The following is a 26,135-nucleotide window of genomic DNA, read 5'->3' as shown; positions in this document are numbered from 1 at the left end:
TAAGAAGAGGTCCACTGGATCAGGCAAAGGCCTGTCTAGTCCAGTGTCCTGTATCTCACAGTTGCCCACCAAATGCCCCAGGGAGCACACAAGACAAGGCACAACCTGCGTCCTGGTGCCCTCCCCTGCATCTGGTAATCGGAGACAGCCTGCCTCTAAAACCTCCTGCCTCCACACAGCATTGAATCAAATGCAATAAATTTAAATGTAAAAATAAATTATTACTAAAACATACAGTTTAAAAAATGTATGAGGGGGAAGTAAACAATCCTATCCTGCAGGATTGCTGCAATTCTACCCACACTAGACATGCCTAGGATTGTGCCCTGTCATGTGAAATAAACACTACTATACCTTATGGGCACATATGACATATTTCCACGTTTAAAAGCTAATTATGTAAAATGACCTAGGGCTAGGGGTAAAGTTTGAGGCTGACTCCAAACTGCTCAGGGTGGTCAAGGCTGACCCAGGAGGATGGGAACAGAAGGAAAGGGCACACTTGACAATTCTGCTCATTTCAACTGAGCAGTAAAGAAATTCACTTTTGGGACAAGTGATCACAAAGTAGGTAGCAAAGACCTGCATGCAGTGGTAGTCATTGGGGTGGAAAACCTGCCTCGGTCTCTTGTCAGGAAAAGCAACTGCATTAAAGCAAAGCCCAAAATAGAAATGAGCTTCCGGAATGAACCTGCATCAGGGAAAAGGAAGAAGAGGAAGAACTCTGGGGCTACCTTAAAAAAAAAATGAAAAGGGAATCCACATGCTCTCTGATGAACACTTTTTTGCATGAGTTCCCCTTCTCTGCCTTTGTGCTTGCTGAAGCTGCCTACATCTGACAATCCTGCTCAGGCAAATCCAAATGCCTGTTTAATTCAGAAAACTCAACCAGTTCAGATGAATTCCTAACAGATGAGGAATGTGATTGGCTGAATGAGATTACTGCAGCCCCCTCCCTCATCTGCTGTAGAGGAAAGTGAAATCATGTTGCTCTGTTCCAGGAAAAACTGCAAAAGTCAGGGTAGTAGCAAGCTAGTGCAATCCAGGAAGATTGTGGTCCAGGAAGCTTTCAGTCACCAGGCCTCTTGCAACCCTCCAAAAGTTTCCTGCGACCCTTGTTTCAGTCCCAACCTGGGTCTGGGAAGCGCTGTTCTAAGATTTCAGGACAGGGAGGGACCATGATACTGAGGCTTGCTTTGGCATCATGCCGCACACTGTCTACCTGCAGGAATTTTGTGCATACTGGTCCCAAGACTTGGAGACATGACTCCCCCAGCCACTGTGAACTTGAGGTGATGAGCTAAATACGAAGCTGTCTTAACTACTTTTGCATCAAAGTTAGAAATGCACTCATAGACACTGTGGTGATTGCATAGCACGTTCAACTTGCAGCTCAGACTATCAGTGAGGCGCCTACCTTGCAAAATGATCTGACCATTTTTATCCGACCTTGCAAAACGATCTGACCTTGCAAAATGATCCGACCATACCTAATTGTGAAAGAGAGGTTTTTCTGACAGAGTTGGAAATGCTTCCCAGCTTGCCGTTTACAAAAATGGCAGCCACTTTTTTTGGTTTCCATTCTGTTCCTTATTTACCAGTTTCTTATAGACATCTGACTTCAGAAATCGCGGGAAACAGTCCTTTGCCATGAGACTGTAGATTAACCTCTGAGCATCATCAAAACACTGGAGAGTTGGTTCAGAAATATTCCGGGCAATGCGGTCTCTGGTACTGAAGTCAATGTTTATCTGCAGGGAATCAAATGGCACAGATTTTTTGTTTTACTGGAGATCTGAAGTTTGTGCGGAAGCCAGAAACAAACAGTATTTGAATTGCTTCTCAAAATATCCTCTTTGATGCAAAGTAACAGGAAGGTCATGCTTTCATTATCTAGAATATTGAACACTAATTTTAATTTGGTTTTCTATCCTGAAAGTGATGCTAACATTTTTTTAAGCAAATATGCTTCTCAAAACAAGCATCAAGATAGAAAATCATCAGACTTTTCACACTGCAAAGTAGCAAGTATTTGCTTTATTTTCAGCTTGCTACCTGGGTTCTAGATAAGCTGTGTAGCTATTAATCTCAAAGCTGAGGTCTGTGTAGCTTGGAGCTTGGCTGAAGTAAAAGTTGGAGATAATGTATTTATGATGTCATTATCGGGTGCTGGAAGACATCAACATACTGCTGTGCTGCAAGTGAGGGGTCTGCACAGCGTTGTGGATCCCATAGGGGAAATATAATGTGCTACCCTTTGCAAATAGAATTTCAGTACACATAACCTCCAGGTGAATTGAGAGGCTTCTAGGCAAATCCAAATGGTAGATTTAGCTCCCTGATAATTCTATTCATCAGCAGTCCCAAATGTTACCTGGCAGAGTGAGAGCTGCACCTGTTGGGTAATATTAGATGGCTTAGAGCACAATACAACATACATACAAACTTATGCACGGGAAGGATAGAATGAATAGAGAGACACTCTTTTCCCTCTCACAACACCAGAACCAGGGAATATCCACTAAAATGGAGTGTTGGGAGAGTTAGGACAGACAAAAGAAAATATTTCTTCACTCAGCCTGTAGTTAATCTGTGGAACGCCTTGCCGCAGGATGTGGTGATGGCATCTGGCCTAGATGCCTTTAAAAGGAGATTGGACCAATTTCTGGAGGAAAAATCCATTACAGGTTACAAGCCATGATGTGTATGTGCAATCTCCTGATTTTAGAAATGGATTATGTCAGAATGCAAGATGCAAAGGAGGGCACCAGGATGAGGTCTCTTGTTGTCTTGTGTGCTCCCTGGGGCATTTGGTGGGCCACTGTGAGATACAGGAAGCTGGACTAGATGGGCCTACGGCCTGATCCAGCGGGGGTCTTCTTATGTTCTTACTATCTGATGCATCCCTAAAAGGGGCAGTCTATGCATGACACAAATGATGCGGATTCTGTCAAGCAGTGTGTGGTGGGGAGCAGCAGACTCAGGGTGCCCTTCGTACTGAGGATGCTGCTGCTGCATCCGTTCAGCCCGCCGCAGATGGAGCTGCATCAATTTATTTCTCTATTCACCTTGCTTTGTCCTCATGCGTGGAAGGAGTGAGGTGAGTGAAGTGGAACGCCATTGCCCACAACTGAAAAAAACCACGTGGCTCCTCTTTCTTACCACCTCACCTTGCTCTGCAGGACTGTGTGAAGAAGGAGCAAGACAAGGATCAGGGAAGCAGCCCCTTACCCTGATTCTTCCTTGCAGTCCCTTCAAATAAAACCAAAAGACAAGGGCATGCTGGCAGTTCCCAGATGACTGACTCTTTGTATAGTGTTGAAAAAGGATTGTGTGGGAAAGAGCAAAGTAAGTGGCTGCATTTTTTCTTTCTTTCTGGATTATGGGGAGGGAAGTAGCAGCACCTGCAGTAATGAGTTGGGACAACATTTGGTAGCGGATCCAGTTGGCCTGCCCCTCATATCTACTTAGAAGTAAGTCCTATTATGTTCAATGCCGCTTATTCCTAGAAAAGTATGTATAGGCTTGTAGCCTTACAGTCCAATCCTATCTAACTCCCCATGTGGTGATGCAATGGTAGTGGCTGCATCCCATAAGTGAGATTTGAAGTTCTCAGGGGAAGGGGACGTTTGTCACTGGCCCATGTTGGCCTGTGCAGGTGGAGCAGGCCCAGGAAGGGGGTTTGGATTTGATGGGCAATGCTACTATCAAACCAGCTACCTCCTGGGCCTGATCTGTGGAAGCGTTGATGGTATATGGGTCTTTGGCAGTTCTATTACATGGCATTTGGGGTCATGACACTTCTTTTACCCTGGCCGGTGGGGTTCCTGGTTATCTGAGAGACCATCTTTGGAGACAGAGAATGCTGGGCTAGTTTGCACTTGGTCTGGTCTATAAAGAGAATTCTTGTATAGAAAGTAGTTTATCCTTTTACATTATTCTTTGGGGAGGTGTCTTGATCTTGTGCTCTCCTGTTTGGGGATAAAAGGGTCCTGTTGTGTACTCTTGCATAAGGTTGGGCCTGATCTTTATCTCTCTCGTGTATTAAGCAGCATTTAAATAAAATTCCAAAATATATCCTGAAAAGTGAAAACATGTCAGCAGTTAAAGCACTGCCATTATCAAAAGGAAAAATCTTGCTGTAAAAGGGCAGTGAGGGAGTGCTTATCACAGGAGTAATTAACCAGCCAATTAGCTTAAAAAATGTTTTTGCATGTAATGATCAAATGGGATGGTGTGACAGGAGGATCCTAAAGGACATGTTTTAACTTTCATCACATCAAAAGGCCTCTGCTTAGAGAAATTAGCCATTAACATTTGCGAGAACTTCCTAGCGCACCTGGGTTTTGGAGTCATGAAAGCTAGTGGTTGTGTTTTAAGGGAATATTTCACTCACAGTGGGGTGGAGTAAATCCACCTAGATTAATTTAGGCAGTTGAAAGACTGGAAGTCAAATCTGGCCCCGGGTCCTGAACAGAACCCCTAGTCAAATGGGCACTGAGGCTCCCTGGGGAGTTGTGGTAACTGCACAGGGGCGTCACAGGATGTCAGGCAAGGAGGATGCGATGCTGAAGACTGTGGAGTAAAGACTTGGAGGACAGCGCCCCTGTGTGCAGTTCCTGTGGAAAGGAGGTGGCTCAAGGGCCTTTTGCCTGGGTCTATACAGCTCTCATTTCAATGCATCAGAGCTAATAGTAAAACTCTTATTCAGTTGTGTGAGTGTCATCAAGTTGGCCACTGGTTTTTTGTTGGTTACTGATTTGTTGGGTGACCTATTCTGTTATATATTTAAATAAAGACAAAAATAAAGTTTAGCGGGGATTACACCAACCCTAGCAATACCACTGCATTTAGACTGTGCGTATGATACTGTAATTTATTCTACGGTCTGGTCTGGTATCATGGGAGTGGTGGTGCAATGAGCTCTCGTACCAGGTGGCCAAACTGTAGTGATACCTCTGGAGCTGTTCACCAAGTGTTGGACTGTTTGTGTATTTTATTTGTTCCTCCTCATTTTTAAAGAAATAAGATGTTTAGTACGTGTTGCACTGTGTGTGTATTTGTTCTTGTTCATTTTTACAGAAATAAATAAGTACATACATTTAGGCTGTGTGTATGATACTGTAATTTAAAGGTGAAGTTTAAATGATGTGGGCGCGGGGCGAAGATGTGTCATCGCGCACACTGCCCTGGGGGTGTAGCCCCTCCCACTGCTTGGGAGGAGGTTCATGGATTGACGCACTGGCCTCCTGCACTGGGTGACTCAAGCCCTAGGGACGCCATTGGCCTCATGGATAGGCTGGTCCTATCCTAACTTTCTCATGAGAGCAGGTGATTATCACTGATCTCTAGTGATATAGTTCTTGTCTTTAAATTCAGTTTTGTCTTTGTGGAGCTGCTCTCTTCAGCTTCACAGAAAGACGTGGTTCTGTATTGAAACTTGAGAAGGTGTGGTTCTTTGTGTTCAACAGGGTGCTTTGCTCTGGAAATGGATCCTGGGAACGTGAATACAAATCCTGTATTCTGCCATGCTAGGTCCATGAAAAATTGTAAGGAAATGTTGACAGCTCACCAACAGAGCACTTGCTCTGCCACTAGGTGGCAAGCCAGGGAAAGACCTGTGTCCAAAGGATCAATGGCTTCAGCTTCACATGTGATCCTCATTTTTCAGTATTAATGACTTAATTTTCCAGAACAGAAACGTTGAGCAAAGACCAACGTACCACAACATGAGCATGATTATTGGGATCAGATTTACACACTCCCCTGTTAACAAAGTGATGCTGAATGGGATAGCAGAGTTACCACCAGTCTTTGGGAAGACACGTTACCTCCTTTGGGGCATCAGCTTGGATAAATTCAGAATAAATCTTTTGGGCTTTTGAAGTGATTTTAGCTGCTGACTTTGTTTTCTTGAAGTCTTCACAGGCCAGCCAGAATTCAATGTTTTCCTCACTGAACTCTGACTTCAGGAAAGTCCTAAATGCAGCCAGTCCCTCTGCAGGAATAAGAAAACAAAGCTGAGAAATCAGGGCCAGCTCAAGGTTTTGCAGGGCTTTTGGCAGGGTTCTTCCAGGGTGGCCCCCACCAGTTTTATGCTGGAACTTACCTTGGTAGTTAAGATGGGAGAATGGAGGAAAGGCAGATAAACTCTCATGGCTGAGTCAGTCTCCCTCCATAGCAGGAAGTCTATGGTGCCCTGCTAACTAGTGAGAGAAGCAAATTCTCGTGCTCCTCTTATTCTGGAGACCTGCCTCTAGTCTCCCCAGCAAGGTGTTTTTTTTCCCCAGTAGTCATTTGCTGAGGTACCTTTTGCATCCTTTAAAAATAGTTACCCCAGAGAAAGATTTATTTATTTTCTTCTCTAAACAACTTGAGAAGTTTTGTTTTTGTTTCTTACAGAAGAGGCCACTTCTCATGCTGAATTGGAGGGAGTGGTGAACGGATGAGTGGCTTGTGCTTGCCTGATTCTCCTTGGGGTCCACCACCCACCCAGCTGTGTCAGTTGGCTCTGAAATCCTCTTCTTCCTGACAGCTATCGGGAAGAGGAGACCTCATCCTCCAGCACTGCTACTGCAAGCAGTCTCCAAGGGAGGACTGCAAGAAGCCCCAGCACAGTCATCCTGTTTTGATCATTTGTCCTGCCTCTTTCTTGCTCATTCAGCATGAAGACCGGGTGTGGTGGATCAGTCCCTCTCTTTTTAGTTGATAGTTTTGCTTTGGCCATTCTAATTCTCATCTTTCATTGTTTGGAGAAAGCAACTTTCTAGTCATTGTTGCAAAGAAATGCTTGGCAGTATAAGGATTTCGGTGACTAGTTCTTAACCAAATTAAAGAAAACTTGATTCATTATCTGAGTTGTAATCATTGGATTGATTACATCTACGTACCCTGGCTTATGAATAAAGCAACAATTTTGATGAAAAAGCGGGTATTTCCTCATTTTTCACTTGCCTTATCATTTTTCATATGCCATATGAAAGTGTCTTTCCCACCTGCATGAGATTGTAAGAATGCCTCTTCTGTAGAGGCATTCTGCCACCACTGTTATACTTGTTTAAAACAAAGAATTTTTTTTAAAAAAATCTTCTGTCTGATTGCTCATGGGCTTTTTAAAAATCAGTCAGAAGATTTGTAATTGATCAATTGAACCAAAGGAATTGATCAAACATGGCAGGCCTTCTTTGAAATAAAAACGAAGCACAGAGTATCATACATGAAGCTTCTGATGAGTCCCTCAGAAACCTACTGGGTAAAAGGAATGTGTAGGGGTGCTCTGAGAGAGGCCTGGAGACTTGTGATACAGGGGGGCCTCATCAGTAAGTCTCCTACATGACAAACCGCCTGGGATCGTACACAAGCTGCTCTTTACTCTCTGGAGACAGACTACAGGTGTCACAAAAATGACCATTTTTGCACAGATCCATCTTACCTTTATTTGCCAAGAGGGTATCCACGGAATCCATCCATGCCATGGTTTCCTTTGGGGCAGACCTGTGGAAACAACACCTACCCTTGAAAATAGCATTGTGATCTTTTTCCTGTATGGTTTGTGGATCATTTTTATGCAATATATGTACTCATCTCTAGCTGTTGGTAGGGTTGCAAGCTCTGACTGAAGCTATTCCTGGACATTCCCTTTCCCACTATGAAGTGCCATTTACACTAGATGGAAGCATTTTCTACAGTGGAACAGAATTCTGCTTTTCCAGAATGACCGCCAACAGCGTGTGGACTACTCTGTCGGCAACCATTTTGGGAATGCTGTCACAGGAGGCGACACCAGTGGACCACGTCCACCAGTGGACCCCGCTATACCCATGGGAGCAGGTAAGGCAGCGGTGGGAAGGGGAATGGGTGGACACGGATCAAAACTGGGCAAGGAGGAGGGGAGGAATGGGGGAGAGGAGACTGAGGGTGTATGCAGAAGTGATGGTGCATGCAGAATTCTACCCCCTTATTCCCACCCCCTTTTTTCTCCTCGGACGTTGCCAGCTACAGAGCTGGCACAGGTCCAAGGAGATGTACTGCAAAGCGGGCAGCTTATGGAGAGGTAAGAGAAATAATTTCTCTTTCCCTTCCGAAGCCTACCAATCCACAGCCCCCCGCACTGGCTGCAGTGTGCTCTGTTTTGGAACATCTGCACCAGAGGAGAAGAGGATAGGATTGAACTCTTAGTCAAGGAGACATTGTTTAAATCTCCAGGATTGCTTTTAGCAGTCTCCTTAAAATGTATGCCAATTCTTGGAGGATCCAGGCCAATCCTAAAGGATTAGAAGCCTTAGCTGTTAGATGACCCCAACAATAAGAAACCTTCTGCATGTTGGATGCAGCTGTCGGATCACTGCAGCTTTCACGACTTCGCCAAGGTTGAAGAGCAACATCTCTTTTCTGTGCCCAAAACCATACGGGATGAAGGATGTAATTTGCTATGGATCTCTAGATTTGTAATCTTGAAGAAAGCAGTAATAAAGCCTGCAATTGAGTGAATCCTACGGAAGGCACAGGAGACCGTCACAGATTTTTCAGTAGAGAATTGGCAAATGCTTTCTCAGCATTGAATGGGCTGGTCATTAGTTTATATGATCCTTTTGCTAGCAATTACTAGAGCTATCTAAAAGGTTATCGTGCTAACACTGGGGTGATAAATGGGCTATTTCTCCATTTCTTACTGGTATTAAAAATGGTTTGCTTCACAGTTTTGGTTCTTAACAAGATTTTGATTAAGTATTTGCTAAAGCAGTAATGGAAGTCTCTCTCCCCACCCCTCCTTGGGTTTTGTTTCCTGCTGGTGTCAGGAGGAGCTGTCTTGCCCCGTCTCCAAGAAAGCACAAAGAATCCAATTAGCTCAATATATTCTCAGCTCAGGTCAGATTTATCTAAATCTAGGAGCTTGTCAGGGCAGAATAAGATCTTTTCCAAACTAGTTAATAATTTTAAGTGCTTTTTGCTTCCAAAGAAGCACTCCCTTGGGCTTGATGTATGTACCATCAGGCTTAGAGCACCGACTCTCGGAGAATCTGAGGAGTTATCCATAATCCCACTGACACCTGCAACACATTCATTACATAAGTCTCCAGCTATGCAGTGAGTCTAAGGAAAAGCTGTTAATGTATTTTAATGCCTTTTGCAATAGTTGAGCCATCTATTTTTTTAAGTAGGCAGCTTGCTAGAGTGCAGTGTTTATTGCTTATGCTCTCGTAGCTCCCTGGAGCATAAAAGGCTGAACAATGTGCTAAAGCTGTCTTGTGCATATGTTAGAACCGAAGGAACATCGCGCGTGGCATTTTTCTGACATAAAGATAATCTCTGTGTACAGTAGGGATTAGCAACTGGCAGCCCCTGGGTCAAATTTGTCCCCTACTATTGCAACCCATAAACAAGAGAGATGTGTGGAAAGAATAACTGATGTGACCAGGAGCATTAATGGAAGTAACATCAGGGGGAGCTGGACTCTGGGCCACCACCCCTTCTCAAAGTGATCCTTTAGTAAAACTACCGTATTTTTCGCTCCATAAGACGCACTTTTCCCCCCCAAAAAAGTGGGGGGGGGAAGTGTGTGCGTCTTATGGAGCGAATACTGCAAAGCTGCAGGCGTTCTCAGGGCAGCAGAGCCTCCTTGGCAGGTGCTTCTGCCCCTGACCAGGGTCCTGCCTGCGCTCAATGGTAATGCAAATGCAAATTGTAATGCAAATGCAGGCGCTCAAAGGTAATGCAAATGTTCAGCGCTTAGTGACAATGCACTTGCAGAAAAATACTACAGTACCTCATTCTACCAGTGCAAGGATGATAAAGCAGAAAAGGCTAGCATATAAAATTCCTTTTAAACTAGAGGTAGTAAAATATGCTAAGGAGCATGGAAACAGAGCAGCGGAGAGACATATTTTATTACACTATTTGGTTCAGAATATTTTTTTTCCTGTTTTCCTTCTCTAAAAACTAGGTGCGTCTTATGGTCAGGTGCGTCTTATAGAGCGAAAAATACGGTAATTTGTCATTGGGATGTAGGAAAAAAGTAGTGTATACTCTCAGTGGGAATTTGGGTGTGCATTAATTTAGCTATGAAAGCACTTCTTATTGATTCCTGTCCCACATGTGATGAGGGTTATGGAGAAAGAATTTCATATTGTAGATTACAAGTAGGTTAAAACCTCAACACATCTTAGGGCACAATCCTAACCAACTTTCCAGTGATGATGTTATTGTGCCAATGTGGCATGCACCGCAACCTGCGATGGGGGGGCAGCAGTCATGGAGACCTCCTCAAGTAAGGTTACACTTCTTCCCTTAACAAGGGGTTGCATTGTGACTGGAAAGTTGGTTAGGATTGGGCCCTTAGTAACTGAACCTTCTAGCATTTGAACCTTCAGCTCCATTCTAGTCAATGCCTCGTGCTATAATATTCCTAATACAAAGATGCTCTTTTTCAGCAAGATAAGTTGTTGACAGAGCTTGTTGACAGAGCTTCAGACTTCTTATGTTGGCTGAAATTATTTGGAATTGAATGGCTGGTCCTCTGCTGTGACTCTTTAATACCAAGAGAGTGCTAGAAGAAGATAACAAAAGATGGAGGTCGGTGAAGGGAGAAGGCAGGGAAGACTGAAATCCTCTTCACAAACTGCAGAGACAACAGATTTTGATGCATCTAGAAGGAGGGACAAAGACTGGCTGAGGAAAGTTCCTGTATTGCCAGGATTGTACACGTACTGCACACATTCATTACCATGAACATGACTCTGACCTTGCCCAGAACCTTCAAAACCCCCTGGAATGCAGTTTCTGCAGAAAATAAGCATAACCCCCCTTCCTGATGTGCAATACCTTTCCTTGCTATAAGATCCCAAAGAATGGGCTCCTCCCAAGCCAGGGTCTCAGCTCAGTGCACAATTCCAGCAGACTCACACACAAACCTGAGAGGGCCTTGCATTGCCATGTTATGTCAACTGCACAGGTTGACACATACACATGGTGCATTTTTGGCAAGCTGGTGCTCTCAAGGCCTAGCTTCAAGAATCAGTGGCATTGTTGTGTAGCTGGTGTACAGAATAGTTCTTGATTTTTAGAAGGGCCCTTGTACCCTCCCTAGATCATTCCTGAAGCTGCCAGAAAACTCTACTTTATATTTCAGAGCTTTGCATCTAGACTTTACCTTTCATTGGCCCTGAAGGAGAGGTTGAGCAATGGCTTCCAAATGCAGAACAATATATATTGCATGAATTCAGAGAAAGAATCGCAGCGCTGATTCTCTGGTTTTGTAAAGGGGTGCATGTGCACCTAATCAGAGGCTCAAATTGTAAACAGAGGCTCAAATTGTAAACAGATGTAAGTGTTGTGAAACAAGAACAGCTGGACATCATGGGAATTTCCATTCCCATGACTCCCAATTGCTTTGCACCATACGCAGAGAATCATCTGAAACATCTGTGCCCTGGGGACCTCCTGGCAGGCACCCAGCTCTCATGTACACCCTACCTCTGACAAAGCAGAGCTGGGAAAGGCAACTGGGGTCATGGCGCTGCAAGGTAGATGGAGACACTGAAGTGCTTTCACATGTCAAATGAAGTAGTGTTGCTTCCAGTACAGTGAACATGACAGAAGGGAATAGCATATTTAAAATGAGCCAACACTTTACTTGTATTTGAATAACATCAGCAATGTATGATGCAGACAAGCCTAGTAAAAGTTAGGACTAAAATGAATATCTTTTGTTGCATAATTAACCACTATTGTCGTGGCAGTAAAGCAGAACGCAGTTGACGTTCGGCTATGCCTGGGAGTGCTTTAAAAGCTTTTGGGAACATGTGTCCTTTCCTAAAAGGTAAAAGATGAAGCTGATGGAGACCTTGGGTGTTCTTGGTTCCGCTTTATCAAGTGGAGTGCTGGGCAGAAGAATGAGAAGAAAAAGATTGCCAGGTTTGCTTGTAGGCTTTCAAAAGCATTGGCATTGACTGGGAGTTGGTAGTACAGCTACAGTTCCTACTCAACAGCCCGTCATTCAGAAAGAATTTCCAGTCTTATTTGTTCAGTTGGAAAAACACCCGGAAAAGCAGTTGGAAGATGGGGAAGTCCACTGTTTCTGAGATTGTGTTGATAGATGCATCAGTTGATGCACTTGATGATGCACCATCATCATTCCTTATGATCTGCTGCTATATGCTCTTTTTTACCTGACTTTTTATCTGACTACTGTTTTTATATCTGTTAATGTGTTGTTATGTTTTTATCTGTTTTTAACCGTTGTAAGCTGCCCTGGGTCCCTTTGGGGAGAAGGGCAGGGTATAAATAAAGTTGTTGTTGTTGTTGTTGTTGTTGTTGTTGTTGTTATTTCCAAGACTCTGGAGCAGCAACTCTCTATTTCATTTTAGGATGACCTAGAGTCTTGAGGCTGGAACATGCATTATGTTTTTCATGAGAAGATGCTGTTACTGATATGAGACTGATATGGGTACTGATACACCTGCTCACGGAAACATCTGGAAGTACCGTCTGGCAGCTCTATCAATGTCACCTAAGCACAGCAGTAAGCAGACCAGCAACTGTCTATCCTGACAAAGCTACCACATGGATTTGAAGAATAAAGTGCTTGGGCTCGGCTGCCAGAGTTGGTGATTGTCACCATCCTAGCTCCATGTTCCTGTAAGCCAAGGTTGTGCTCGAGTGGAGGACATAATGCATGACCTGAGCTGTCCTTATACATTGCTATAGCCTTCCAGTGGTGGCTTCCATACTTACAGCAGTCCACTTCAGCTGCCACAAGGAAACCAGTGCCACCACTGGATATGTGCAGCTCTTTTTCTGCAGAGGGCCCAGGTCTCTTGTTGGAATCTTCATAGTTTGCAATCCTAACCACACTTTCCTGAGAGTAAGCCCCATTAAACAAAATAGGACTTACTTCTGAGTAGACCTGGCTGGGATCGTGCCCACAGCTTTGTGGCAGTGGAGAAGACATTGCAGGAATCAACTATATCTTGTTGGCTTATCTGGACTCTCTTTGTGTAGCTATGTCCGCAGTGAGGCAGATAATCTTCATTACTCTCCAATTTTTTTTTTAAAAAAGCTTTTGCTATTGTTTTCATTCAAACAGATTTTAGATATATTGTATCACCATGTTAAAGCTATTTGCATTTTGCAGAGCTTGTAGCTATGCTCATGCAAGATATTCAGAGACATGAATGGGGGGAAACAGGATTATGCCTGCTGGCCCTGCCCCCTTTCTGTACATTGATCCAAGCCTGTTAAGACAGCTTTCTGTATATCCTGAAGACTTCCTAGCACTTACTGAATTATCTTTGCCACCTCCTTCACCTCTGTTGAAATGGTGATATTCTACAAAAATGTTGAGTACAGATTGTAGAGGCAGACCCTATGTGCATAGAGCTTGTGTATGTTTATGTTCTGTCCACAACTTCAGATCAATACATGGATGGAACTGTCCACACATTCAGATCACTGTCTCTCTGTCCACACATTCAGATCCCCATCTGAGTTTTGCTAACAGGGCAATTGCCACATTCTAAACAACGAGACAGCAAAATTTTGTATTTTCTGTATAGTGGCTAATTCCTTATAGTGGGTCTAGTGTCACACTATGTGATCCCCTGCTTTGCTCTGAAATGCTGGAATTTGAGATGGGCTGACCAAATCAGATGCAAAACTGAAGGCCGTGCAGAATGGATTTTAGGGGAAGTATCAAGGATAGGCCTTGTCTGAAATGGTGTGTGCTTGTAGTAGTGCTAGACTCAGCACGTAGGTCCAAGAGCAGAAGTCAGTTTGAGGAATTTACCAAGCTAAACATGAGAGGTCAAATTATGGCTGTAAATGAGAGTTATCACTATGTTTAGGATCATTTATAGTCTGAACACCTTGTCCAGTACCTTGGACATACAGTGTTTAATGCTCTCCCCATTCAGTTTTATTGGGGTTTAACTGAGACTAGTGCCTTTGCAATAAAGCTGTCACATTCTTAAAAGATGCACAATGTGTATTGAAAAAATGCCAGAAAACAATCACCTCTTTGATTGTAGGGAACTACATGGAATATGAAGCAATACAGCTAGGGGAGAGAGACAGATAAACCTTTGGGGTCAGTTATGCAAAGGAGTTTGGAAGGAATTTCAGATAGTACAAGCTCAGTGGCATCTCACAAGGGGGTTTGTTTTTGACTTGCTTTTTAAATAGCCATGAATAAGAAACTCACGTCACCGGCATGTTTCGTTTCACTGTTTGCCACGATTTCTCTTTCAGGCTGTTCTTCAAGCTGAAGGTAACAGGACGATTATCATGTAAATAACTGAAGACAAGAGGTTTCAAATTGACATTCTGCACTGAAATGCTTTCAAACGATTTCTGTTTCTGAAATGTGCCTCGATATCCTTGAGATCATTATTTAATACGGCAAACAATAGAGAACATTCCTATACAATGGCCCTACTTAGTCGTGAGATTCTTGAGATACTTCAAATCATAGCAGGACTTCCCCTCTTTCAGTATCATTGGAGATTTGAGCAGAATATTTACGATGGGGAAATAAATACAGGGGTGATGTTTGGGAAGCTTGGACAGAATTAAAGGGGCTTAAAATTGAATACTGTGCTGAATAATTTGACTGGAATATGCACAACATGGTTTGGTTTTGTTAAACTGATACCCTGCTTCTATGTAAGACATTCAATATGTGGCTTACTTTAGAATTATAAACTCCTCTGAAAAATGAGTACATTGAAGTATTCTGTAGTATTATGCAAGAAAATCCAAATAGCAAAAGGGCACGTTTGTCCCTATTAATTTGTCCCTAAAGGAGCTAGACCTTTAGCAGGTAGTCAGAGACACTAGAATAACTAAAAGTAGACAGATCTGATTTTTAAGACCCAAACCCAACATTTTAAAGTCCAATTAGCTCAATAGAGAGATTTAAACATACACACAACTCTCTCATTAAAACCAATGGAACTTCAGAATCCTCTTTAACTTGGACAGGAGATCCATGACACAAAGTATGCTAAGGTTCTGGAGGCATAGAAATGGAAGAACACATTTGTTTCCAGTTGTATAGGAATGGCAGTTAAGAACCTGGGTATTATTAAGAATACTGAAGATGACATAAGCTTCAGGGAATCTACTGTTAACAACTAGTTATAACCTAATACTGGGTTATTACAGGATAACAGGTCCAGGTTCATAGGTCATTTTTTTATTCAATGGGTGGAACTATATTGAAAGCAAAAGTATGCAGCAAAACCCCAACAGGACTGGATCTCAATTCTAATTAGACCTTTTCTGAAGAAGATGAACCAAGTGTAGTCCTCATAATCCGAGTCCCCAGGAAGCCCACAATTCCAGGCTAAAGGTGGCCCCTTCCCACCCATCCACGGAAGCTGCAATATCAAAGGTCCCAATACCAGGAAACCCGCTCCAACTTAAAATGTCCCACCCATCATCAGTCATGAGGTCTTGGGGGCCAGAAATGGTGATAGGCCCATGCAGAAGCCTAAAATTGGCAACACACCATCCATTTGGCTTCCTGAAGCCCTCTGTCCATCCACCCTACTTGGAAGGATGGAAAAAGCACAAGTAAAGTAGCTGCATGTTTCAGACCAGGGTCCATCTGAGATTTGGGAAGGGGTGAAACAGCCAACATTGTAATACCCTTTTATCTGTTCCTGCTAGCTTTTGACGTTAGCAGCTTTGTGGAGTTAGCTCCCTTGAAGAATCCTTCTAACTAATCCTCTTGCTGGACAACTCCCTTGCTGGCTGGTCCAGGCCTCCTTGCCCAAAACTTGCTCTTTATGTGCTCCTGCACATCTTGGGATTAGCAGAAATGGATGAGTTTGAAGCAGAGAAGTTTGCAAGACTAAACCTGTGTCAGCAATCCTGAGATGCAGGGGTTGGCACTGGGAAAACAATGTTGATTATACATCCCTCCCCTACTGTAAACCCCCTATCCTAGAGCAGCTCTTCCTCAGAGAAGCTGTCACTGAGATTTTACTAAACATGTTTGTATGTAACACATGGTACTGTCCAGTAGAATCTGGAAGACCATTTGTTTTAATATGACCTAGGGAACTTTTAAAGTACCCTAATGTGTTTTCATATGTTGTATAAATTATTGTCATTTAATTATTGAAATTGTGTTGTAAACTGCTCATCAAGTGGGGATGAGAAATCATGAAATGAAAAAAAATAAATAGCATGGGAATGCAATGTGCATTGTAAAGTTGTGCAATTATTAAAGATTTCCAATTGCGACCTTTTCTGCTGTCTTTCTTTGTTTATCATTCCCCCTCTTTTGTACTTTTACATTATTTTTTCCACATGCTTTACTCCTTTTTCCCCTCCTGTGCTAAATTTAACAGTGTACCTAACATGTAGGTAATAATTAATCTGCAGGAGGGGTACAAGGGTTTACCTTTGGGGAATTGTGTAATAGCTTATGTTCAAAATGTCCATATTTAGCAGAACCAGTCCTTATTTTTAGGTACCAGTCCTGGTGTATCTAATTTTTAGGTACAAGCCCTGGTGTAGCCCTTATTTTTAGGTATCAGATTGGGGGCTCCTGAGGGCCTGATTGGGAGCCCCTGAGGGCTGCAAATGGCCCCCAGGCCGGGGTTTGGGCACCCCTGTTATAGTGCAACGTGAGCAGGCTGCCAGTAGCCTAAATACTTGAAAAAAGAAAAAAAAAACTAGATCGATGCTAACAAGAAGCTGTTAACTTCCTGTTAACAAAACATTGGGAGAAAGTTACACATGATGAAGCATCGCATGAAGCTTAAGCCTAAGGCACCATGTAATACACAACCTGCAATTTACATGTCCACAAGAACGGCCACAAGAACCTGTGAAATGGGGAAATGCTAGCTGCCGCAGACACTGCTAAATGTAGATGTTATAGTTAATCAGGACTTGTATTCAGTCTTCTGAAAAATTACTCTTTCCCTGTCACAGTTCTTTTGTGAATGCACAACAGCTCTGGGTCAACTTGGAAGAATTGCTCAGGGGAAAAAAGAATCAATACAATTTCATATATTTGCAGTGATATCTAATCCTAGATGTCCTTGGGTGTGAAGGATGGTGGTAAGCATGCTAATCTTCAGCTTGCAAAGCAATAATACCACTGTGAAGCCACAATGCTGGCGGTAGCCATGTGCTTAGAGCTGGCTTTCCTAAACCTTTTGAGACCCAGGACACAGTGCTGTTGGTTTAATCCGTATTGGAGGCATGCTCCACTCTTACGCTCAAAAAAGTACAAATACAATTTCTGGTTCAGCTCATATAACATGGTCCATCTAGCTCAGCACTGCTTAAGCTGACTAGCAATGACTGTCTAGGATTTCAGACAGAAACTTTCCCATCTATACCTGGAGATACCAGAGATTGAACTTGGGACTTTCTGCATGCAAAACAAGTGCTCTCCCACTGAACATGGCCCCATCAGCTCCCAGAAGGTGGCTGCATCATCAGATACCCATCATATTGCCACCTGGCACCCCACCTTTACCTTTGCCCATAGTTGTCCACAGCTCAAAGATAGGAGTGTACTTAGGATATCTCTGATGCTTTGTTTCAGCTCTCCTAGGGTAGCACCATGAAAGGACAACACTTTCCCCTGTAGTTACATACACAAGGGGATTGCCTTCCCCATCACAATCCTAGTTGGACAAACATTACCTGATCAGGAATATCATGGTTTGGGGAAGGGCAAATGGACAGCCTTGTAGCAGAGGGAAGCAAAGAGGAGATGACTACAATCATAGAGAAATGGTTCAACTAGAAAGGGCTTCAGTGATACACTTGAAAGTCATACAAAAGTATGACTGGGCTCCATGATACACTTGCTTTAATGAAGGATATAGGCAAAGGTTGAATATTGCAAACTTCTATTCTAGAGTTAGGCAGGCACACTGCCCCCTTCCTCCTGAACAACTGAAGGCCCAATCCTATCCAACTTTCTAGCACTGGTGCAGCTGCAATGCAGCTTCGAGGTAAGGGAACAAATGTTCCCATACCTTGAGGACGCCTCTGAGACTGCCTCCCCAACACAGGATGCAGTGCATACCCCATTGGCACAGCAGCACCAGCAAAGGAAAATTGGATAGGATTGGGCTCTCAGTTGATAATAACTTCCAGAGGGGTAGCTGTGCAAGTCCGTTGCGGCAAAAGCAACAACAGCCAAACTAAGTGTGTGTGTGTAATTATGCCATCAGGCCAGATTCTTTTTAGGGGGAGGAAGTTAATGCTGGGTATTTTTCAGATAAGAACAAGGGCTGAGAAAAATGGAGAGATCACGGCAGGTGGTAGGTGAACTTTAGTACCTTGTCCTCCCACTGCAGTTTTGATCTGTTAATGTACTCTCAACAATTTTTAGATTAAAAAAGTTCAATTGAAAGTTAAAAAAAAATGGAAGTGACTTTTTTCAGCTCTGACAGTCACTCTGAACCTGGCAAAGGCTGTGGGTGGACATGCAGTGGCTCTGCTGGGCTCAGAAGACTCCCCTTGCCTCTGGAGGGGTGCATGGGGGAGGGTATGTGCAGGGGGGCCCATGGACCCGATCCGCAGTTAACTGAAAATGCGGATATGGGATCCATGGTTATGGGGCTCCCCTGTACTTGGAGGGAAAGGCTCAATTTTGTTATTTTGCTGACAGTACTGTAATAAGTATTGGGGGCTATTTGGGACAAATCTCCAATAGGTTTGTTTGGAGCAATGAAATGTGGAAGGCACCATGGGCATGTGCAGAATGCCTTTCAGCAAACCATGATTTCGAATTATTATTAGTAATTTTGTTTAGGGTCATTTCTTGATGGAAAGGTGCTTTTAAAAAGCATTTATTTCATGTGAAAGTGCCAATTTTGACATAAAATTATGTGCAAGAGTCATTAAAATCACTACTGGTTAAAAATGGGTGCAGGTCCTATGTTCTGGGTTGTTAAGAAATGGATCTGGGGGAGGTAGGATGGTTTGTACATGCTCAGTACTGTACACCACTCTCTACAATCCCTATCACCACTGTATTTAATTTTCTTATGGGAGAAAATTTTCCTCTTTAAGGTTAATGCATTGCATGCACACACATATAGTTCCTACTAACCCCTGTTTTACCTTATTTCTTATGGGGGGGGAATTCCCCCTTGTACAGCATTTCTAGTCCCCAACCCCAAATTACAAAGAAGATCACCTGTACCAACTATTTTTTTTTTCCAAGTTTCACCTTTTCCCCCATCTTAAACACCCTATGCTGTCATTGTAGCAGTGGCTACAACTCCTGAGAACAAAACACTTCTCACCCTTTTCTTTTTAAAATATCTGGTACTTGCTGATGGTACAATCAGCTTCTGAAACTGCTAAGTCTCTGTATGGTTCCCCAAATAATCTGCATGGTACTTAAACTGGATGTGATTTGTACCCAGATATGGGAGAGAGAGAGAGAGAGTTAGAGAGGGAGAGGAAACTCTATCCACCTTATACCACATTTATTAATACAGTTTCTGTCTGGGCACCTGTAAATTGCCACAAATCTAATTTTCTGACAGACTGGGAATGGGTTTCTCTTAATTTGTCAATTATGCCTGGAATAGCTCTCTTTTGCTGCATTATAAAGGAGTTTGGAAGTTATCAAGTCACAGCGCTCCAATGAATCAGGCAGTAACAACTCCTTTCATTTAATTTGTCATCCTGCGACCACTTGAGGCTTTTGTTATTTTTAATTGTATGATTTGTAATGCCTGAGCTGGCCTTGTTGCTGGTTGTGCTGAAGCAAATCCCACAGCCCTTCTATGGGTGCATTTATAAAATGGACTCTGCTGGATCAGGCCAAAGGCAACATGCCATTTCTGCATGCCGCAGGGGCAGTTTACAGATGCTCTTTTACCCTCCCTCCACTGTGCAGTCAGGTATACTGATTCCCTGGATCAGTGGTTCTCACACATTTAGCACCAGGACCCACTTTTCAGAATGCGAATGTCAGGACCCACCAGAAGTGATGTCATGATCGGAAGTGACATCATCAAGCAGAAAAATTTTTAACAATCCTAGGCTGCAATCCTACCCACACCTACCCAGGAGTAAGCCCCACTATCATTGTTAAAAGAATATACATAGTAGCTTCTTCAAAGTACAGGTCTGTAACATTTCCCCAAATGCAGTCACATCCCATGGTAGCACCAAGTCTAATATATTAAAAATAAAATATTGAAACGAATGGGGACCCACCTGAAATTGGCTCGCGATCCACCTAGTGGGTCCTGACCTACAGTTTGAGAAACACTGCCCTGGAGAGGATACTGTAACATATCATAAGCTTTGTCTTGGTCACATCCCACCATGATCAAGAAACAGGCAGGGTTGCTCAGAGGAGTACTAGTAACAGGTTTCCAGTGGCAAACCACTATCAGTATGTCTTTCAATTGTATGGGCAACTGTGTCCATTTCCATGATTGGGTTTAAACGCCCTTGTCCATTTCTCTGCTCTCTGTGAGAGTGGAGCAAATTCACTTCTGTGACAGAAAGCAAAACTACTCTGGGAGACACTATTGGGTTGATGGCTCCAATTCTGGGCAGCACTGATAGAGGACCCGTTGTGCACTGCAGTGAATCTCTGTGCATGCTTCCTATCTCCCTCTTCTCTGTCCATCATAATGATGGGCCTTTCTCTACTATAATAACAACATCCCCAGAGACTAGAAGCAGCAATGGAAAAATGCTAGCTGGAACTGGAGAGATGGATACCCTGGAGATACTGAAAGGCAGAAACGACAGCCATGCCCTGAACAGCTGTAGATGGCAATAAAATGTCCCCCAGTCCCTTTAGGAACATATTGAGAAGGAAAGTTAAATGCAACTGCACAGGACTTTCCTCTCCAAGTCCTGATATGCAAGAGAAAGATTGGGGAGGGGGAGAGAAGTTAAATTACTCAACAAAATGAGTTATTAAATGAAGTCATACATGATGACAAAATTGCTCAGGCATTAAATAAGTCATTTCACAGTGCCTTTTGAAGGTGGGGCACAGCACTATATGCTGAATGGCATAAGAATGAATAGGACTATTTTCCTGTCCCAAGTTAATAGCAAATGCATAGTCTGGATTTTTTTTTTTTTTCCAGACAGAGCTGATATATGTTAATGCATTACTTTTGTATGCCTGACAGCACTAACCAGGAACCTGTTATCTAAACAAACAACCCCAGAGGGGCAGTGAAACTCACTTTAATGTGAGGTATGCAGAAGTTTCATGCACCTGTTAAATGCATCTAAGGCCCTTTTTTTACTGTGGCAGCAAAAATGTGGAACTACCTTGAAAGGAGATCTGGGATCAGAGGTGATTTTCGCCTGTTAAACAAAACCAGTTTTTATAAAACTTGGGCCGAGGTCCTATACATTTTCCTCAGAGTCAGTCCCATTGAACATAATGGGATGTACTTCTGAGTAGGCATGCGTAGGTTTGTGCTAGCAGATGGTTATGGATAACTAACCCATCTCAAATCTTAGTGCTACCACTGTTGTTACTTAAAAGCACCCACCCACAATGAGACTTTGGCTGCAACCACACTTTCCTGAGAGTAAGACCCATTGAACAAAATAGGATTGTGCCCTTTGTGTCTGTGTTGCAAGAGTTAGTGTCTTGACTGACAAATGTCCCAATGACATGGAGCATGCTCAGATCTCCCTATGCCAGCCCGTTTTCTACTTTGCAGCATTTCCCTGACCTTGCCTTTCACTCTCTATAGCAGTGATTTCCAATCTTTTTCATCTCAAGGCACACTGACAAGGTACTAAAATGGTCAAGGCACACCATCCGTTTTTGGACAATTAACAGGGCACACCATGTTGTTGGTGGGGACTCACATTCCCCAATGGCCCTACTAATAAATGACACTCCCCCAAACTCCTGTGGCACACCTGCAGACCATTCACGGCACACCAGTGTGCCACGGCACAGTGGTTGAAAATGGCTGCTCTATAGTCTTCCTGTTGAATACAATAGCTGTTATGGTAGCATCAAAGTCAAGTGGGAATTCCAATGCTAATGTATTCAATCAGTTCACAACAGCAAGTCTTTTGGCACCTTAAAGATGAGCACATTTATTGCACCATAAGCTTTTGTGAACTTCAGCTCCCATCATTAAATGAATGAAGATGCATGACGAACATTATCCCTGGTAAATGGGCAAACAGGCACCTTTTAAAGTGGTGCTCTCTTACCGTTTGCTGGGCAAGAGCAACCATCTCTCTTGATTCCAGCTCTCTTGATTCCAGCATGGTGTCCTTTCCATGCTGCTGGTGTCCCTTCTGTATTTTTTTTTGAGCATGACCCAATTGAAGACAGGGAACCATTTGATTTATTTTTCAGTGTAAACACCTTTGTGAACTACTCTTGTTGAAAAGTGGTATATAAATATACTTAATGATAATAACATGCCTGCTCCTTTGGCAGTTTACAGAATCTTGGCATCACACCCTGGAAATCTGTGCTGCGTAGCACTTTGTTCATATTTCTAATAGTGTTCATCAGGGTTCATCTGTTCTCCCCTCCAGTAGCCCCAGATGTGTACACCTTCCATTTGTGCATCACCTTAGGGAAACTGGTATAAAGAAAATGAGTTGCTCACCATCATCCTATAGTTGATGTTTAAGGGAGTTTTGGTTCTCTAAAATGCTCAGCGGGGAAAGCTGCTACCAGGCATACTAGGTTTTGGCAAAGCTCAGGCTCAGTGGTAGTTAGGTGTCAGCTATTGTACCTTAGGGCACAATCTTGAAATGACGATGGCCCGGCGCGAGTCCCTTATTCAGGTCCATGAGTGTCGGAAAAGTGCTGAAAGCACTTCTGTGCCACCGGGAGAGCAAGGAGGCTGGCCCAAGCCCTGTTGGGCCAATGAACAGGAAAGCCTGTGCCAGCTGAGCCAGACTGGTGCGGGGATCTAGGGGTGCGTGTAGTGAGGGGAAGGAGGAAGAGGCAGGAGGGCAGGCAGTGTGTGGGCCCATGTACAGGTGGCTGGTGAGTGGGGGTGGGGTGGGGGGGTCAAGGATCCAGCACATGTGCCAGATTCTAACCCCGGTCCCGGGCAGACTGGAGTAGCTCCAGGCTGCTTGGATCTGTGCCACCTCTTGAGGTGACGCAGATCCAAGGAGCCCCATTGGGGCTGTTGTGGCTTTAACCGAGGGTAACGGGAAGAAATTTCCCTTGCCCCAGGCTGAGGCACATTTGGTCCCAACCCCGCGTTGGCTATGGGGCAGGTGAACCAGCTTCCCTGTGCCAGCAAGGATTAGGATTGGCTGCCCGTTAACTTTAAGAAACCCAAAACTGGATGACACTTGAAGGCCAGATTCAGATTAATTCAGGTTTGTCTGCAAGTTGCAGGGATGCTCTGTATGGTGGCAGTTAATATATTTCGGGAAATAATCACCGTTTCCGAATGGGGCAGGTCATAGGCATCCTTAGGACTGCAGACTCAAAGCAGATTACCAGTGCAGTATTGAGGTTGCTAGGTTGGAGGTAGGAAGGTATTGGCTTGGCTGCAGTCCTTTACACTCTTACCCAAGATTATGTCCCACTGAATGCAATGGGATTTACTTCTTTGTACTCACACATAGGTTTGTGCTACATGAGTTTTATGGTGCAGTGACATCCTGGTCACATTGTGTGGCACACTGAAGTATGTTTTAATCAGTTGCCTTAAAGGGCTGGACTAGATGTTACACACAAGCACTTGTAAATGACTCTGACAGTCCTCTTCTTGCCCAAAGCAACAAGTTAAAAAAGAGATGATGTGAAGCAGAGACAATGAGTGTATGTGGGGTTTTTTCCAAGGAGATTGTCCTCTGACAGCCTATCGCACATATTTGCATATAACATCTGCTCTGATCCTGATTTGCTGTTCTTTTCAAGGGCAACTTCAGCCAGCAATCAAGTTTCAGCTCCACAGGTCTTAAAAGGGGACAATTCGCTTAGCATTTGTCTTAAATGTGCATAGAAAAAGACTGTATGTAACTACTTAGCCTTCATTTAGCCACAGATCAGAAAACCAGCTGAAGACAACCTGGCACATTTCTACTGCTGAAACTAAACAGATCTGGTCTTGGGAGCTACATGGATGGGAGATTCTCTAGGAGCAAGATAGGAGCATCTGCATCATAATAACAGAAACAGCAAGGGGGAATCTGCAAGGAAAATTTCTTTGCACCTCTATGCCTTTACACCTTCGCACGCGTGCGCACATGTGTGTGTGTGTGTGTGTGTGTGTGTGTGTGAGAGAGAGAGAGAGAGAGAGACAGAGGAAATGAAAGCCCAGTTGCATCCTTTCTCGCCTGCTGATGCAACCATGCCAAAAACGCACACACTGTATGCAGTGGAGGGGGGGGATCAGGGGCTTGGAAAGGGAAAGGGTAATTATTTCCCCTTACCCCTTTGTAAACCTCTCACTCCTCAATGAGAGCTGAATCCTATGCCCATCTACTCAGAAGGAAGTCCCATTAAAGTCAATGGGGCTTACTCCCAGGAAAGTGTGAATAGAATTGGGCTGTAGTCTCCTCAGACCTGTGCCAACTCTGATGAGGGGAAAAGGGTAGGGAGGTTTTAAAAAGAGGGGATTGTATCTGGTGTGTGCCATTGCCACTGGATCCACCCCCTCTCAGTGTCTCCTCATCCCCATTCCTTCCCCTCCCCACCCAGGTTTGTCCTTTCCCTGTTCACCCTCACCCCCACTGCCACCTTACTTGTTCCTACAGGTGTGGCAGGGAATTGCAGCAGTGGAATTGCAGCACACAAAATGGATGCTAATGGTGCACTCCGAGCTCCGTCATCAGCCATTTTATGACAGCGGAACTCACTTCTGCTCTTGTAATGGGCTCTCCATGTTTCAGCCCAATCCTGGATAGGACTGGGCTGTGCGTGTGTGGCTGAGAAAGTCTTCTTCGATAAGATGCACGTTTTGTCAATTAGTTTGAGAGGCAGACTGGAGGGTTAGATTTAATCCTTTTCTTTCCTCTTCTCAATTAGGCTCAATTAGGCCAACTGTGCCTAATTGCAGTAATTGCCAGATTTGGAGGTGGTGGTATCTGTTTGGTTTCTAAACAGTAAGCAGGGGGAAAATCTGCAAAATGTGGTGAAACTGTAGTAAGGGGGCTTTAGTACCATGTCCTGCTGTAGTTTTGATCCTGATCATTCCGTCCCCATGTGCTGTTTTTAGTTGGGTTTAAAAAAACTTCCATTGAAAGCATATAGAAGTTTTTTCCCCAAGAAGAGCACACTGTACTGAGCAGCTAAGGACTCTTCTGCTCGAGGTGCTTAGAATGCCTTTCCATCGTGGCCACCACTGGGGGTTCAGGCTCTTGGAAAGAACAAGCAGAACAGCGGCAGTGTACTCATAAATGATGCATTGTTTCCTGCAGGTGTTAGAAGATGAGGAGCAGTTGTAGCTTATGTTTTTAAGAAACTGCATTTTGGAAAGTGTTGGCCTTGACAACCCGAGTGTAACAACTTACTTCTTTTACGAGCCAAAACTATTTTCCTACTAAGCTAGGCAAATTCCAATTTTGTTGATAAAAGCAACATACACAGTCGCTGCTGGCACTATCAGTGAGAGATGCATCTCCCATTGTAAAGTCTGCAGTTCCCCAGTGGGTAGTTCAATGTCAAGTTAATTTAGTTCTGAGCATCCCAGAGGATCGTTCTTAATTAAACAATGAAGGAAGTTCTAAGATCCTCCAAAAAGGGATCAATCTGAACAAGCTGAGGGCCACAGGAAAAGCTTGTCTGTATAGCCAGCATCACAGTTAAGGGTTTTTATCCCGCTTTTATGTGCAGCATTACAGACCAACTGGACTCTAAGCCTTAGATTGCTGGCATGAAAACATAGCACAAGAAGAACCTTTTAAGCAAAGAGGACAGGCATCAAAGAACCATTTATGGCTAAATGGTGGTTTTATTCAATCTGCATCCCAGACAAAGCACTCTTTTTATCTTAAGAATAGTTGCTTTTTCACTTGCAGATTCCTTTGTCCTTGATATAAGGGGATAAGAGATTGAGATTACTACATTTTTTTTCCAGTTTCATGGAAAGGAAGGAAAATTAGAAACAGTCAAGTTACTATAGAACTGAATCTCTTTGGTCATTAATCAAAAAATCATTACTACTGACATT

At 43.6% G+C, this 26,135-nt stretch overlaps 1 protein-coding gene across 1 annotated transcript; it reads right to left on the bottom strand.

The window, feature by feature from the left end:
- Nucleotides 1-1,547: 1,547 nt before the first annotated feature.
- RGS21 (regulator of G protein signaling 21) lies at nucleotides 1,548-22,254 on the bottom strand. The gene is made up of 5 exons (XM_066624542.1): nucleotides 22,198-22,254; nucleotides 14,198-14,257; nucleotides 7,433-7,541; nucleotides 5,832-5,998; nucleotides 1,548-1,751 (listed from the first exon to the last, which is right to left on the bottom strand). The coding sequence occupies exons 1-5, from the start codon at nucleotides 22,252-22,254 to the stop codon at nucleotides 1,548-1,550; spliced, it is 597 nt and encodes a 198-aa protein (XP_066480639.1).
- Nucleotides 22,255-26,135: the final 3,881 nt, after the last annotated feature.

This window comes from Tiliqua scincoides, chromosome 4, assembly GCF_035046505.1.
Source record: "Tiliqua scincoides isolate rTilSci1 chromosome 4, rTilSci1.hap2, whole genome shotgun sequence".
NCBI lineage: Eukaryota > Metazoa > Chordata > Lepidosauria > Squamata > Scincidae > Tiliqua > Tiliqua scincoides.
This window is presented reverse-complemented; position numbering and strand designations above follow the sequence as displayed.

What these genes read in the sequence shown, in the direction of transcription:
- RGS21 (XM_066624542.1), bottom strand. Translation starts at nt 22,254, where the DNA reads ATGCTGGAATCAAGAGAGCTGGAATCAAGAGAGATGGTTGCTCTTGCC. An exon ending in TTGCTCTTGCCCAGCAAACG is followed by an intron (nt 14,258 to 22,197) that starts GTAAGAGAGCAC and finishes TGTTACCTTCAG; the next exon opens with CTTGAAGAACAGCCTGAAAG. An exon ending in AAGCTGATGCCCCAAAGGAG is followed by an intron (nt 1,752 to 5,831) that starts GTAACGTGTCTT and finishes GATTCCCTGCAG; the next exon opens with ATAAACATTGACTTCAGTAC.